Source organism: Mytilus californianus, unplaced genomic scaffold (assembly GCF_021869535.1).
Source record: "Mytilus californianus isolate M0D057914Y unplaced genomic scaffold, xbMytCali1.0.p SCAF_11, whole genome shotgun sequence".
Lineage (NCBI taxonomy): Eukaryota > Metazoa > Mollusca > Bivalvia > Mytilida > Mytilidae > Mytilus > Mytilus californianus.
In genome coordinates, this window is record NW_026262593.1 from 2011905 (window position 1) to 2026922 (window position 15018).

General features: G+C 31.8%; 1 protein-coding gene across 2 annotated transcripts; it reads left to right on the top strand.

Moving 5' to 3' along the window:
* Window positions 1–4584: 4584 nt before the first annotated feature.
* Window positions 4585–13492, top strand: LOC127719360 (pre-mRNA-splicing factor SPF27-like). 2 transcript variants are annotated; one of them, XM_052225464.1, is made up of 8 exons: window positions 4585–4678; window positions 5966–6058; window positions 8721–8791; window positions 9199–9300; window positions 9886–9996; window positions 11716–11796; window positions 12399–12495; window positions 13124–13492. In XM_052225464.1, exons 1-8 carry the CDS (start codon window positions 4604–4606, stop codon window positions 13133–13135), a joined length of 642 nt encoding a protein of 213 aa, XP_052081424.1. In that variant the 5' UTR covers window positions 4585–4603; the 3' UTR covers window positions 13136–13492. The 2 variants fall into 2 exon arrangements, with proteins under 2 accessions (XP_052081424.1, XP_052081423.1); XM_052225463.1 differs by lacking the exon at window positions 13124–13492 and having other exon boundaries at window positions 12399–12510.
* Window positions 13493–15018: the final 1526 nt, after the last annotated feature.

A 15018-nucleotide genomic window follows, 5' to 3' on the forward strand; every position in this document is an offset into this window, starting at 1 on the left:
GGGGGGGAGTTCCTCGAAAATTATAACACATTCCTTCTTTATTTGCAAAATCGCCAAGTGACGGGTGCCACATATGAAACAGGATCTGCTTACCCTTCTGGAGCACCTGAGATCACCCCTTTTTTTGAGAGTTTCGTGCTGCTCAGTTTTGTTTGGCTTTTGATCTTTTTTCTCCCGTTTATTTCGGCTGATGAGTTTTTGTCATGCCATTGTCAGTTTGGTTAAGATTTTTGCTATCCCTTTTGTATCTTTCGCCTTTTATCCATTTTTGTGTATTTGTTTTTTCGATTTTCCCTTCCCCCTGAACAGTATAATAGATAGATAAATGACCCTTTTCAACAAAAGGAGATCTACAAGTAACTCGACTTGACCGAAATTGTAATTTTCTTCCTCATTAGATATATTGTCCTTAGGGTAGATCGGGTGTCATCCGCCATCTTAGGGAGCTACCATTTGATTTTTATTGGGGGGCTAGAATGAAATTTGAGAAAAAGGCAGGACAGGAGTTTTGAGTTAAAAAAAAAAAAGGCAGGATGAGCAACTTGGCAAAAAAAAAAGGCAGGATGACAATTTATGTAAAAAAAAAGTCAGAATAAACTAATAAAAAAAAATGCAGGACCAATAGAGTGAAAAATAAAAAGGCAGGACAGAGATTACAACTAAAAAAAAGGCAGGACAAAATTTTTCGTCCTAGCCCAGTCTGTATTCGACTTATGAGTTTGAAATCCTTTTGGCATATTTCGTCTCTAATGATGGAATGTGTAGGGACTTTATCTATTTCGTTTTGTAGACAGAAAACGAGTCTCGTGATCCCAATTTTTATTTTTATTTTCTAACATTGAGTTTTCCATGTATAGTTTATACAAAATCTGACATTACTGCATAACCTGTATAGCTTGCAAAATGCTCTGTGGCCTTAACTTTTTATTATGTTTTTGAAAAAAGAATAAACTACATTTTTGCAAATAATTAAAAAAAAAATCTATCGATTTTAATTTAGACCACACTCATGAAAACTATAAGAGAGAGAGAGAGAGAGAGAGAAACTGTTGACATCAAAAAAACATATCTACAAATTAATCAAAGCAATACCAAAATAATTCATGGACTTTAACAATTTTTAAAGATTTTTTCTTTTTTTTCTTTTTCTTTGAAAACACATATAAATAGAGAGAAGCTGCAAAGAACCAAGAAAATCACTATGGACAAGAAAATAAGTGACGGAATTCATTAATTGGCTTCTTATTATAAGTTATAGGGGTCATTGTCCAGCAATGACTTTACCAATTTAAAAAATAAAATATTCTCCGAGTGGATATATACATAAACCTGGGCACTATCTTACTTGGTGCTGGAAAAAATGGTTGGCACTAGTACTGCTGTAAATGATGTATTTCTTTTTTTGAAATTTGACGATTTAGACTGGAGGCTCAAGGTCAAATTTCATTAGGTTTCATATAGACTTCATGTATAAGCGAAAAGTATACAACAGAATCTAACATACTTTATATTTGGGTTGCCCCCCCCCCCCCCCCCCCCCCCCCCAAACAAAACATGTAAAATATAGGCAAATCTGTATTCAAGTACAAATATATAGCGAAGGGTAATTCTTTATCTTTATGAATTTATGGAAAACTTTTTTTGTACATCATTTTGCCTCCGAACTTGCAAATGAAGAAGAAAAAATCCTGGGGATTTGTCCCTCATTCTTTTCCATAGAATTGCAGTTTCAATTCACATAATTCTGTAATGTTTTACGCATCGTTATTGTCTTTCAATTTAATATTTGTACTATATTCGAAGTCAACACCAAAAATCTTCAATTCTGCACAAGTACATGTCATCCTATCATTGTTTTATTTTGACTTTACGTTCTGTTTTTTTAACTTAACATTTTACTGTTTCAAGTCAAGACCAAACTTCTTCAAATTTACATCGTGTAGTTTCAAGTCAACACATTGTATGATAAGCCTCTCGTGACGTCATAATGATATAACATCGTGCTATCTGAGCTCAACAACACGTACTTTCAACTGTACGTTGTGTAGTTTTGACTGAGCATATTGTATGGCAAGCCTATCGTGACATTCTAATGATATAACAACGTGCTATCTTAGCTTAACATCACGTACTTTCAGCTGTACGTGGTGTAATTTTAAATGAGAAAATTGTGTAATAAGCCTATCGTGACATTATAATGATATATTATTAATCGAATATTTTTAAGGATTTGTGATTCGTTAAAACTTGATCACATGTACATTTGTATTTGCTCAGTTTGCACGCCAATACTGTTGTGTTTAGCTTTTCGTAGGTCAAAACAGCATATTGCACAGGGCATACAGCATGTTACTAAAAATAGATTATAGAAATCCCCAATTTTACATTGTTCATGCAATAGTTGTTGATTAATAATATAACAATTGTAGCCTTTGGTTGAGGTCAATACGAGGCTATATCGACCCAGAGAAGCATATCGACCTCGGACTTCGTCCTCAGTCAATATGCTTCTCTTAGGTCGATATAACCTCGTATCGACCTCATACAAAGGCTATAATTGTATAATAACATCGTGCTGTCTTAGCTGAACAACACGTACTTTCAACTGTACGTCGTATAGTTTTAAATGAGCATATTGTATGGCAAGCCTATCGTGATATCATTATGATATAAGATATTGCTATCATAGCTCAACATCACGTACTTTCAACTGTACGTCGTGTAGTTTTGACTGAGCATATTGTATGGCAAGCCTATCGTGATATTATTATGATATAACATCGTGCTATCATAGCTCAACATCACATACTTTCAACTGTACGTTGTGTAGTTTTAAATGAGCATATTGTATGGTAAGCCTATCGTGACATTCAAATGATATAACAACATGCTATCTTAGCTTAACATCATCTAGTTTCAACTGAAAATTATGTAGTTTTAAATGATCATATCGTGTGGTAAGCCTATCGTAACATTCTAATGATATAACAACGTGCTATCTTAACTTAACATCACGTATTTTCAGCTGTACGTGGTGTAATTTTAAATGAGAAAATTGTGTAATAAGCCTATCGTGACATTATAATGATATAACATCGTGCTGTCTTAGCTGAACAACACGTACTTTCAACTGTACGTCGTGTAGTTTTAAATGAGCATATTGTATGGCAAGCCTATCGTGATATTATTATGATATAAGATATTGCTATCATAGCTCAACATCACGTACTTTCAACTGTACGTCGTGTAGTTTTAAACGAGCATATCGTGTGGTAAGCCTATCGTGACATTCTAATGATATAACAACGTGCCATCTTAGCTTAATATCACGTACTTTCAACTGTACGGTGTGTAGTTTTAAACGAGCATATCGTGTGGTAAGCCTACTGTGACATTATAATGATATAACATCGTGCTCTCGTAGCTTAACATTACAAAATTTCAACTGTACGTCCTGTAGTTTCAAGTGAGCATCTTAGCTTAACACGTTGCATCGTGTTGTTTTAAGTCAACAAATTGTATGGTAAGCCTTTCGTTTCAATATAGTGGTGTAGCATCGTGTTATCTTAACTCTACATCATGTACTTTCAACTGTGCATCATGGTGTTTTAAATCAACAGATTGCACGATAGACCAATCGTAATATCACAATGATATAACATCGTACTATCTCAGCTCAACATTAATTAATAACAAGTCAGCACCATACATTTTAGCTATTCATTTTATTTGTTATCATAGCTGTCGATGTAGATGACTGAGCAGTATCCATCTGCAAGCTAACATCATGCAACGTCAACTTCACATCATGTACTTTAAACCCAACGTTACGTGTGTTTGGCATATCATCACAACATCGTGACTTATCATTATACTATCACGACTAAAGCACTTGTCATTGCAAGTCAACATTGCGCAGATTCAACTTAGCATATTGTAATTTAGAGTTAGCATTTTGATGACTCGATTCAACATCACGCTGTATTAACTTTACATTTTAAGCTTCAGCATAACGTTTTGTAAATCTCTAATATATGACAGCTGAGGCTTTCCATATTTTGTAGCTAGGAGATGAACACATAATAGGTTCATTTTTTTCTTAATGTGATTTTTTTATATTGGAGATGGTATCTGAGAACATGTATTTGCTTACTATCTGTATGGTTCTATTTATATTACTTTGTAGGGGATTGTCAGTATCATAAGTAAAAGATTTCGGTTAAATGTGGAAATTGTTTCTCAGTTTAGAAGACATTTAATGTTTTTTAGTAATGACAATGCCTGACATGATGATTGGGGCTAGATGAGCTCGAAAGTGAATTTCTGTGTTATTTTTTATTAATTCTTTGAAAATATCTCCTCCAAAGCTGGTATATTTATTATATTTTAATTCTACACTGAAAAGTGGGTCCTCTGATAAAGGCGGAACAGTACAGGCTAGTGGTAGTAGTAGTATTTAAACTATATCGGATTACTCGTACATATAATGGCTATTATAAATGCACTGTATTATAAGAGAAGGTAAGATGAGCGTGCTTTCTTCATTTGCTTTTGTTTCTGGTATTTATACGCACCCGTCCCAGTTATCTCCCCTTAGTGTACAATGGCTGGAGAAGTTGTTGTCGATGCCTTACCTTATTTTGACCAAGGATATGATGAACCAGGTGTTAGGGAAGCCGTAGGTTTACTTTAAGATAATACTAACTACTATTTATTCCTGCATTGAGCTGCTTTATATTTAACATAACTAATAATGGCCTCTCCAGTCAGAACCTCATACACGTGAGAAGTCGCATTACTTTGGTTTAGGGGTCCTAGTACTTAATGATTAGGTTAGGGTTTGTTCTAGGTCAGGTTTTAGGGTAAGGCTATTATTAGGTTTAGGGTTTGGGTTAGTTAGATATGCATTTGTAGCTCTATATGAGTATTGACCCCTATAGTAAAAGGAGGCCAGTAATTTTAGATTATGTTCCCTATTGTTGTTTCAACTGTTCAATGCTAAACAAATGATCTTGATATGTATACAGTGAAACATCCAAGGATATTACTACACCGTGCGCGTGACAATTAATTTCCTTAAGTGGGACCCCCTTACAATATCACTGAAAGTTTTAGCTGGTTCTTCTGCTGTTTGAATCATGGTGAAAATATCCGGTAGTACTAGTAGTAACATTAAAATGGAAATTGATATAAAATCCACAGCCTTTCCTTGTATACTCTTATATTTGACGATTTAATACTTAATGTTCAACAAAAGGAATTGAAAAATATGGCTGTGTTTACACCACAAAATCTACTATGAGTACAGATAAACTGATGCATCTAGGAAAGTTTTAAGGCATGGCAGGACCTAGATGTATAAAAGTTATATATATGTAGTCTATGTTTCAGAAAATTAAAAACTTACCTGGATTTTGATGTGCATTTTTTTCAGTCTGCAGAAAATAGCAAAATAAACAAAAGCATGAGTTTCATTTAATACGGTCCACTCAGTTACATAGTTTAAATCACCTATTGTTTGCAGATGTCTATTGTCCATCTATTGTCTATTTCAATCAACACTACTCACAACATTTGTTATATGAGGGGAGCTTTTTCCCAACTTAGTTTATTTTGGCACCTTCTGCAGAATGAAAAAAAAAATGAATAGCAAAATCCAGAAAAGTTTATGATTTTCTGAAACATAAATTGCATTTAAAATATAATGCCTTAAAACTTTTCCAGGTGCACAGGTTTGTCTGTACTCATAGTAAAATTTGTGGTGTAAATACGGCCACATTAGCCAAAAGGTGATGATGAACCTTAATCAATAGAGGAAAACAATAATGGTACATTTGTGTACATAGATCCTTGATGAGAATTCTTGGACATTTTAATATAAAGAATTGTAATTGTTCTAAAGGAATAAAGTCAAGGTATAACATTTTGTGCATCTCATTTTATGTGTTGTATAATTTAATTTTAGGCTCTTGCTTTGGTTGATGAAGAAACAAGGAGATACAGACCTACAAAGAATTATTTAGAATATTTACCTGCTCCTAATTATATCCAGTTTGAGGTAATTATTAAGAATATTTACCTCCTCCTAATTATATCCAGTTTGAGGTAATTATTAAGAATATTTACCTCAGTTCTGCTCCTAATTATATCCAGTTTAAGATTATTATTAAGAATAGACAAAACAGGACAATATTTTATTTAAAGGGGCACTAGCTGTCAAATTCATGTTCACTGATTTGACTCAAATTCTCATATTAGATTTATAACAATGTAAAACATTTATCCAAATTATAAAAAGTTTTAAATAAACAATTTACAGGGCATGGGCTCCATAATATGTAGCTTCGTTTCATGTGTAGTTTAGTCTAGACGCCATCTAATTAACTATTGAGATGACCCGAAAACAACCGACAGTCACATGACACGATATAAACATAAACATAAATATCAATAGATATATGGACCTTGTGCAAATGGATTTTTCTATGTCTGTTTTGATTTCAATTTTAAGGTTAAAAAAATAATTAAATTTTCGATTTTACCTGTATAAGAATGATTTTTTGTGGATCGAATCAGTCAATCAAATGTTTTACCTTTGTTTCACTTTCAATGTTGACATTCTTTTCTTTTAATAGCCTAACACGCATCAGTCATGCATAATCCATCTCTAGCTAAGGGGTTAAATTGAAGTTCACATGAATACGGATTCCAAGAGGTCCAATTATTCACTTGCAAGTGAATAATTCATCATTGCTGATTCTTAGCTTATTTTGACAAAATTGAACCATTCTGGCTGCTAATAGGCTAAATAGCGAATAATTATTTCACTATTTCACTTTCATTAATGATTGAACAAAAAAAAATCATAATTTAATTTTTTTTTGTATCTCGTAGCTAGTGCCCCTTTAAGTCTCATCTCTTACAAACATTTACAAATTATAATTCACCTGCAAATAAGAGCCACTATAAAAAGAGTTATGAGAGACTATATAATTATGTATATATAAACAGGTCTAAATTGAAAACAAAGTTCAAACCTATGATTGGGTTGGATAAAAACCACAATTTTTATACGTGTGCATGCAAAACAAATTTCTTGGTAGAGGGGTCTAAATACAGCACAAACAACATTTCCCAAAAGACCAAAAAAGTGAAAAAGTATACAAAACAAAACGCATTTGACTTGATCCGTTTATTTGGCAATCGCCAATGGCAACATCTGTTGTTCGACCTGCTAGTCAAATGCATTTTGTTAAAATATACTTTTTCACTTTTTTGGTCTTTTGGAAAATGTTGTTAATTATATATATATATATATAGAGGGAAGAACAAAAAATTTGCGAAAGCAAATTTACAGATCTAACATTGTTGGGCTGATGTTTAGACGAGTTGTATATACAGAATGTACATAGCCATGTATCACCATCACTGCTGGTGATCCGATGGATAAATCTGTTGTAGCGTTGTCACTGGTTCAGACATACTTATATATATATAAGTCTAAATTGAAATATATATATATATATAATAAAAAAAAAGGACCAACCAGCTAATTTAATATGTACCGGATTGTCTAGAATAGGGAATACTAAGCAGATAAGGAAAAAATTACAAAAGTCTAAAGATTTGTGCAACATTACTTATATAAAATGGTAATATACAAAGATGATGTTGTAAAATGGTGTTGACAAATATATCAGCTGAACAAATAGTCTTCGTCAGTGTAAATAATTTTAACGATACTACATGTAGTTGTTTATGTGAAATAGCAAATTTGAAGGGACATTTTGCCAAGGTTCAATACAAATCTACAAAAGTCATTATAATTAAGCTTTATTATCACCAGCATGATGAAAACCCCATACTTCTCCCTCATACATTGTAACTAAAAAACAAACTCAACAAAGTTATCAAATAGAAATATCTTGTTCAGTAGTCACATACATTTGTTTAAGTGAATTGAAAAGTGAAGACAATGCTCTTGATCTTTGTTGAGATAATGAGATTAACATTTTTGAATTTGCATTTTCCATTTTAGTGAAGCAACACACTGAAGTATGCATAAGAGTTCACAATTTCTAATTCACTAATGTTAGAATGAAAATTGTTTATCTTAAATCTTTTGTAAAAAAATACAAACTGGCCATCAAATTTTAAAGTGCCTACCAACCAGCTGTTATAGTTAAATACACTGTACCAAGAATTTCCTACCAAAAGCTATACTTACAGACACTGAGGGTGCAGCATTTGTGAAAGGAACATAACATAAGAGATACAATGGCTATCTGTGACGGTGGTGGGTTGTTATATCATTCAAGTTTCATTAAAGCAAAAATTTGTATGCAAACAATTATTAAAAGGACCAGAATAAAAAAAAATATTAGATCAACACTTTGTGTAATTTTCTAAAAGCTTTTTCGGAAAAGTTAGGTATGGTAAAACCTAAAAAAATAACCAAGAAAAGTCTTGGCACTCAACATACTTGATGGCAGTAAAATTCCAAATAGATATAGATTGCTCTCCTATTAAACAACAGATGTTTCTCCAAAGATTCAGATTTGTTTTTGATTATTAAGAGTACAAATGCCATGACCTTATATAACCCTCCTCAGAGATGTCCTAGCTTTAGACATGTATGCAGTTAGACAAGTTTTCAATGAAATTTCAAGTTTTTCCTGTCACATTTTCTTTATAGAAATGATTTGTTTGTTGTTTTTCAGACAGAGATAATGAAAACTGAGTATGAAAGAATGCAGTCACGATTACCTATGGAAATGTTGAACATGAAAAGGTTTACATGTTGTTTTAATAAAATTTTCATTTAATATCTATTAGAAAAAAATATTTAAAATTTCCAATAAGAAATGTTAATGTCTATGTAAATGGTATGAATTTAAAAGAAACTAGCTGTTTAATACACACAATACAGACTCAAATGATTATCAAAATTTAAACAGACATCTTTATACAGTATTCTTATATAACCCTTTTTATTTTATTGACAGGTGAGTGATTCAGGCTCTAAGGTTGTTTTGTTTTGCCCATTATTCTCTGTTAAATAAACCCAATCCAAACCCTCAATTATTAGCTAATATTAGTAATAGTAGCACTGGATTTATTTCATAAACACAAAAAAAAGTATTATGTATCAATTGTAGCCAGTAACTAGATATAAACCAGATAATTATTTGTTCTCAGGTATGAACTTCCTCCACCACCAGCAGGAAAGATGACAGATATATCTGCCTGGAATGAGGCTGTAGAGAACTCACAGGCACAGTTAGAACATCAATCTCTAAGGTATAACAAAGAACTGACTAAATACCAGGCATAAAACAAAGCACTTACAAGATATCAGTCTATTTAGTACTTTCTATTTAAAGTCTGATTACTGAAATAGAAGAACACTATTCAAGTCAATATTATTCTCTGTGTATAATACAGAAATAACTATTGTAAATTTTGACATTTAAAATGTTGTGAGTAGACTTTCAAGGAGATGTTATTTAGTGTTTTCAGTGTTTGATTTTCGCATTTCTGTTCGTATGTGTTTCTGTCATAAGCCATTGAAAAGTCGCTTGTTTCACAGATTAACTGTTTATATTGTGAACTGTCAACTAGTTTGATAAAAGTGGTGTACTACCTTCAAAATTTGTATTCTATAAATCACAAATATGTAATTTAATATATAAAGATTTATATGAAGAACTTTCTGACCTTGTGATTGAAGGTCATTTAGGTTAGTGTAAGAATAACCTCACAATTAATCCATTAAATTTGTCTGGTAAAAAGTTATTTTGTTCAATATTGAATATACGTTTGTAGAATGCATGAAACTTAACAAGTATGGTTAACTGTTATTGTTTCAATAATTTTGTTCTTCAGAATATTGAATTTAGAATTACTGTCAGATTATGGTTCTAATGCTTGGAAATCTTACAACACAGTTTTATCACAGATGGTAGAACAAGCACAGAAACAGTTACAAGAACTCAGGTTTGTATTGTCATTATGAAAATAAGGAGATATAGTATGATTGCCAATGAGACAACTATACACCACAGTTCAAATGAAGTGGATGTAAGCAATTATAGGCAATGGTATGGCCTTCAACAATGAGAAAAACCCATACTGTATAATCTGCTATAAAAGGCCCTGACATGAAAAATATGAACCAATTCAAACAAGAAACCAACTGCCTAATTTATAACAAAACAATTTACGAAATAACAAATATGACAGACATGAACCAACAACAACCACTGAACTACAGGCTCTTGACTTGGGACAAGCACATATAGAATGTGATGGGGTCAAACATGTTTGAAGACGCCAACCCTCCCCTAACCCGGAACAGTGGTGTTACAGTACAACATAAGAACAAACTGTAAAAATCAGTTACGTTTGGTTGACATAAGTATGTAAACGTTCGTGTAAAGAACAGAAATAATATACAAATAGGGCAATCTAAAACATGGTGACAGAAAAACAGACCACCATGGTGACAGATAAAAGATGGAACAGTCTACAAAACACTACAATACAATACAATACAATACAATACAATACAATACAATACAATACTGTATTGTATTGTATTGTATTGTATTGTATTGTACTGTATTGTATTGTATTGTATTGTATTGTATTGTATTGTATTGTATTGTATTGTACTGTATTGTATTTATTGTATTGTATTGTATTTATTGTATTGTATTGTACTGTATTGTATTGTATTGTATTGTACTGTAAGCAATTATAGGCAACAGTATGGCTTACAATACAATACAATAAAAAGCACTGTTGCCTATAATACAATACAATACAATACAATTACAATACAATACAATTTTTCCAAATTAAAGGGCCCATTAAGAGCAGAACATTAATAACAACATGACATAAACATTACAGAGTGATTAGAGAAACATTAAATAATAGTTCAAATGCATGAGGAAAGGGTCAGTGGTCAAGGGGAGATAATTTTGCTATCTATTAGAGTATTTAACTAATTTTCTGATTTTCTAAGTTGCAGACCTTTATCAAGGTATGCACATGAAATAGCAAAAACAAAAAAAATTGAGCAACAGGAATGCCGGCCTACACAGAAAACTAAATATTTAGAAACAGGAATGCCTACCTATACAGAAAACTAAATATTTAGAAACAGGAATGCCCACATACACAGAAAACTAAATATTTAGAAACAGGAACGCCCACCTACACAGGAAACTAAATATTTAGAAACAGGAATGGCCACCTACACAGAAAACTAAAGATTTAGAAACAGGAATGGCCACTTACACAGAAAACTAAAGATTTAGAAACAGGAATGGCCACCTACACAGAAAACTAAATATTTAGAAGTAGGAACACTTTTAAAACCAGGGGATGGGTAAGGGTGAACTCATCTAGTGACACTGGCATTAATACTCGTTTAAAGTTCATTGTAAATTGTGTTGCATAAGTTTGGCTATAGACCAATCACTTAAGAAACAAAGTTCAAAACACTTAACACAATGGATATTACATTCATACTGAAAATACAAGGATGAGTAAAACATGATTCCCTTGAAAATGTCCTTTTAAAAGTTGTTCCTCTGACCTGTAAGGTGAGCAAACGAGGAGACAATTGAGGAAGTATATTGCCACAGAATGATATTAATTAAGATATGCTTTTAAATGTCATAAACATTTTGTTTGGATATATTATAGGAAGAAGATACAAGAAATTAATTGGCAGAGAAAGAATGAACAAACTCAAGCTGGTGGTAAATTGAAAGAACTAGAAGAAAGGTACTTTAAATAATGAATATATAGATTGCCAAAATCATAAAATTCATTTGTAGAAACTTTAAAAACAGGAAGAAAAAGCAGGGCTTGCTAGAGATTTTTGAGGTATTATTGAGATCAGAAACAGCAATACAAGTACTATTTTTTCTAAATATAATTCCATGTTTTTCATGAGGATCTCCCTTGAACTGCATATTACAAATTTTGATTATATAATTTAAATATTTTGTATGTGGAAAGGTCAATACCAGAAAAACTACGACAACTAAGTAATGTGTCCTTGAAATTCTAACTGTGGACACAATTTTAAAGACATTTCTGCATCACAATTTATAGATACTCAACCTGAGGTTATTCTATGAAAAACGGCTTTTAAGATAATTCGATAGTTAAAAAATAACAATAAACAGAGGAATTTATTTAATGTAGCAACATTTTCAACAACATTTTATGCAGCTTGCCAAACTTTTTGAATAACAAATTGGTGCACCTACATATTATCCACAGAATGTGAAATAATTTATTATTTTAGGAAGCACTATCCAAGAACCAAAATTCAATTAGATGAGGCCTGAACATATAAAGTATATATTGTTTTGTTTCAGTTGGGTAGGACTGGTCAGTAAAAATTATGAGATAGAAAGAGCTTGTGTAGAAATTGAAAGAGAGATAGAAGAAATGGAACAGAAAAGGGCGAAAAAGGTAAGTAAAAAATAAAAAAGACAGAACAGTTAAATCACTTTCTCGTTCTTTAAGCTGGAGTTGCTTTCTTTTTGGTTCCAAAACAATCTTAACCTTTTGAGTTATTTTGAGTTATTTTTAGTTGGGATTAAATATATTTTTTTTAATAGACTTTTCCTTGATGTTACTTTAATAAGTATCAAAAGTTTTAATTAAGGATGAAACCAAGAATTTTTTTAATATGTTTACTAGAAATACATTTGCCTAAAATTTGAGAAATGCATCAAAATTTGTTCAAACTTGGTGAATATAAAAAAAGTTTTTTACACAGGGGAGATAACTAGACAACTAAATTTTGCAAATCAGGGGAGATAATTTGACTGACTATTAAATGAAATTGAGTATTAATGTTTTGCTTCTGTGCCTCACACAAAAATGTGCTAGCTGACATGTCAGTTTTCGGCTAGTTTTGGTACTAATTTATTGTTACCTTGTCTTGGAATTTAAACAGAGGCAAGCATAACCTATGTATCAGTTCCTAATCGCATACAGTTTTAAGGTGGAGAACCTCTCTTTTATAGGCTGTATTCCAGAAAACTTTTTATCAATGTTTAGAAAATTCATGCTTTTGTTCATATTGTTATTTCAGGCAAAAAGATAAAAGAAAAGTAGTAAAGGGAGTGACATCTCTATGGAACACAGATTTGATTATTGTAAAGTATCTCAGTAAATCACAACATTTATTGCATAGCAGTGAAAAGTTGTACAGATATTTTGTGAACTTGACATGATTTTTAAATATGCAGAAATTGGAGAAGATTGTTGAACTGAAAGTTCAATGATAAGTTGTTATACTATTGTAGAAAAGTGAACATGGATATGAAATCTACATGATGAGAATAAATGGACATAATAAAACTGGACATATAATGTCAGTTAATGAGAGTTGTGTGAATGTGTATACTGGATAATGTATGTGAACATGGAAGTTGAGTAAAATAAATGTATTCATTCAAAAGTATTTTGTGATTGCCATTCATCATACATTTCTATTAAAAAATTGTATTAGTAAATGTCATACATTTATAGCCAATTGATTTGTGTAAATGTTATTTCAAGTTGCTGTCTAATTACTATATCCTCGGCAAAAAAAGTTTTTGGAGGGTACATAGGAATCACTTTTCATCAGTCTGGACATTAGTTTGCCTATGTGCATTGAAAGCACAACTTCTCCTTTACAGATATTGATGAAACTTTACTCAGGGCTATTCCATTAAAATGTATGTGGGAGGGTAGGAAGGGACTTTCAAAATATCCCTACAACCAAGAACCATTTTTTAGATAATTTTGCATAATGGTAATAGAGGCATACTGAAAAAAGACCCATGACCCACATTCAATAATTAAACTTTCCTTCCTACCCTCCCACATACATTTTAATGGAATGGCTCTCAGTTGTAGAACACTACCTGAGGTTGTGCATCAAGAAATATTATATACTCCATAGTTCAACTTGAAAATGGGGAGATAATCAAATTACTTACTTTAATTGACTGATAGTATCGCAGGGATGGGTATTTGGTGTGAGTACACTCGCAGTTCTAGTTGACCAACCTTCTTATTTATTTATAAACCAATTCTCTAAATCTTAAGATAGCAGAACTATCTCCCTTTTAATACATTTTATAATCTGAACTAGTTATAACTTGTTGGATAATTCTTTGATGCTACAAACATTGAATAATTATTTAAGTCTCTGCCCTATCTAATTTGAAAATTATCCTCTGAATTTTTCACTTAGTCTTGGAGAAACGTATTTGACCACCCTCATCCTTTTTAGTTTTATTTCATATGCTACAAAAAAAAATGACTTTCTGTTACATATATTCTGTAAAATTATCTCCCCTGAATTGCCAAGTTTGTTTGTCTTGTTATGTCCCATGAATAAAGAAAAGGATTTTTTAATTTAGAACTTTGTAGTTTTGGTGTATTTCTGAAATGTATAATACTGAAATGAGATATTTATTATGCAATGGCATTTCTATGAAGATAAAAATACATTCTTAGTTTCATCCTTAATAAAAATTTCTCATACTGACAAATAAAGTATTAAAGAGATATGTCCTTGATGACTGCCCTGGTAGATGCTGACTTCATCATTTCCTTATATCTTAAATAATATACCAAAATCACAATCATCATAGAATAACTAGTGAAAGAATTCTAATGTCAAAGATATTCAATGAGTGAGCCATACATTACTTCCTGAAATTGGAAAGCACAAAATAATGTTGATCAAATTAAGATATTTTATGCTATTTGAAATCTTGGATGTTATAAGCTCACTTGACCCATCACTTGGTGTTGGTTGTTGTCTGTCCATCATCATAAAAATTAAAAAAAAAAATCTCTGAAACTACTGGGCCAGATGTTATCAATCTTTACCTGAATGTTCCTTTGGGAATCTAGTCTAAAAATTTATCCAGGGATTTGATCTATCAACCAACATGACCACTTTTGCTAAAAAAAAGAACAATGGGGGGA

Excerpts from the sequence above, each read along its gene's own strand:
- LOC127719360 (XM_052225463.1), top strand. The coding sequence starts at position 4,604 with ATGGCTGGAGAAGTTGTTGTCGATGCCTTACCTTATTTTGACCAAGGA. Across the intron at positions 9,997-11,715 it reads AAACAGTTACAAGAACTCAG|GAAGAAGATACAAGAAATTA; the intron begins GTTTGTATTGTC and ends GATATATTATAG. Across the intron at positions 11,797-12,398 it reads TTGAAAGAACTAGAAGAAAG|TTGGGTAGGACTGGTCAGTA; the intron begins GTACTTTAAATA and ends GTTTTGTTTCAG.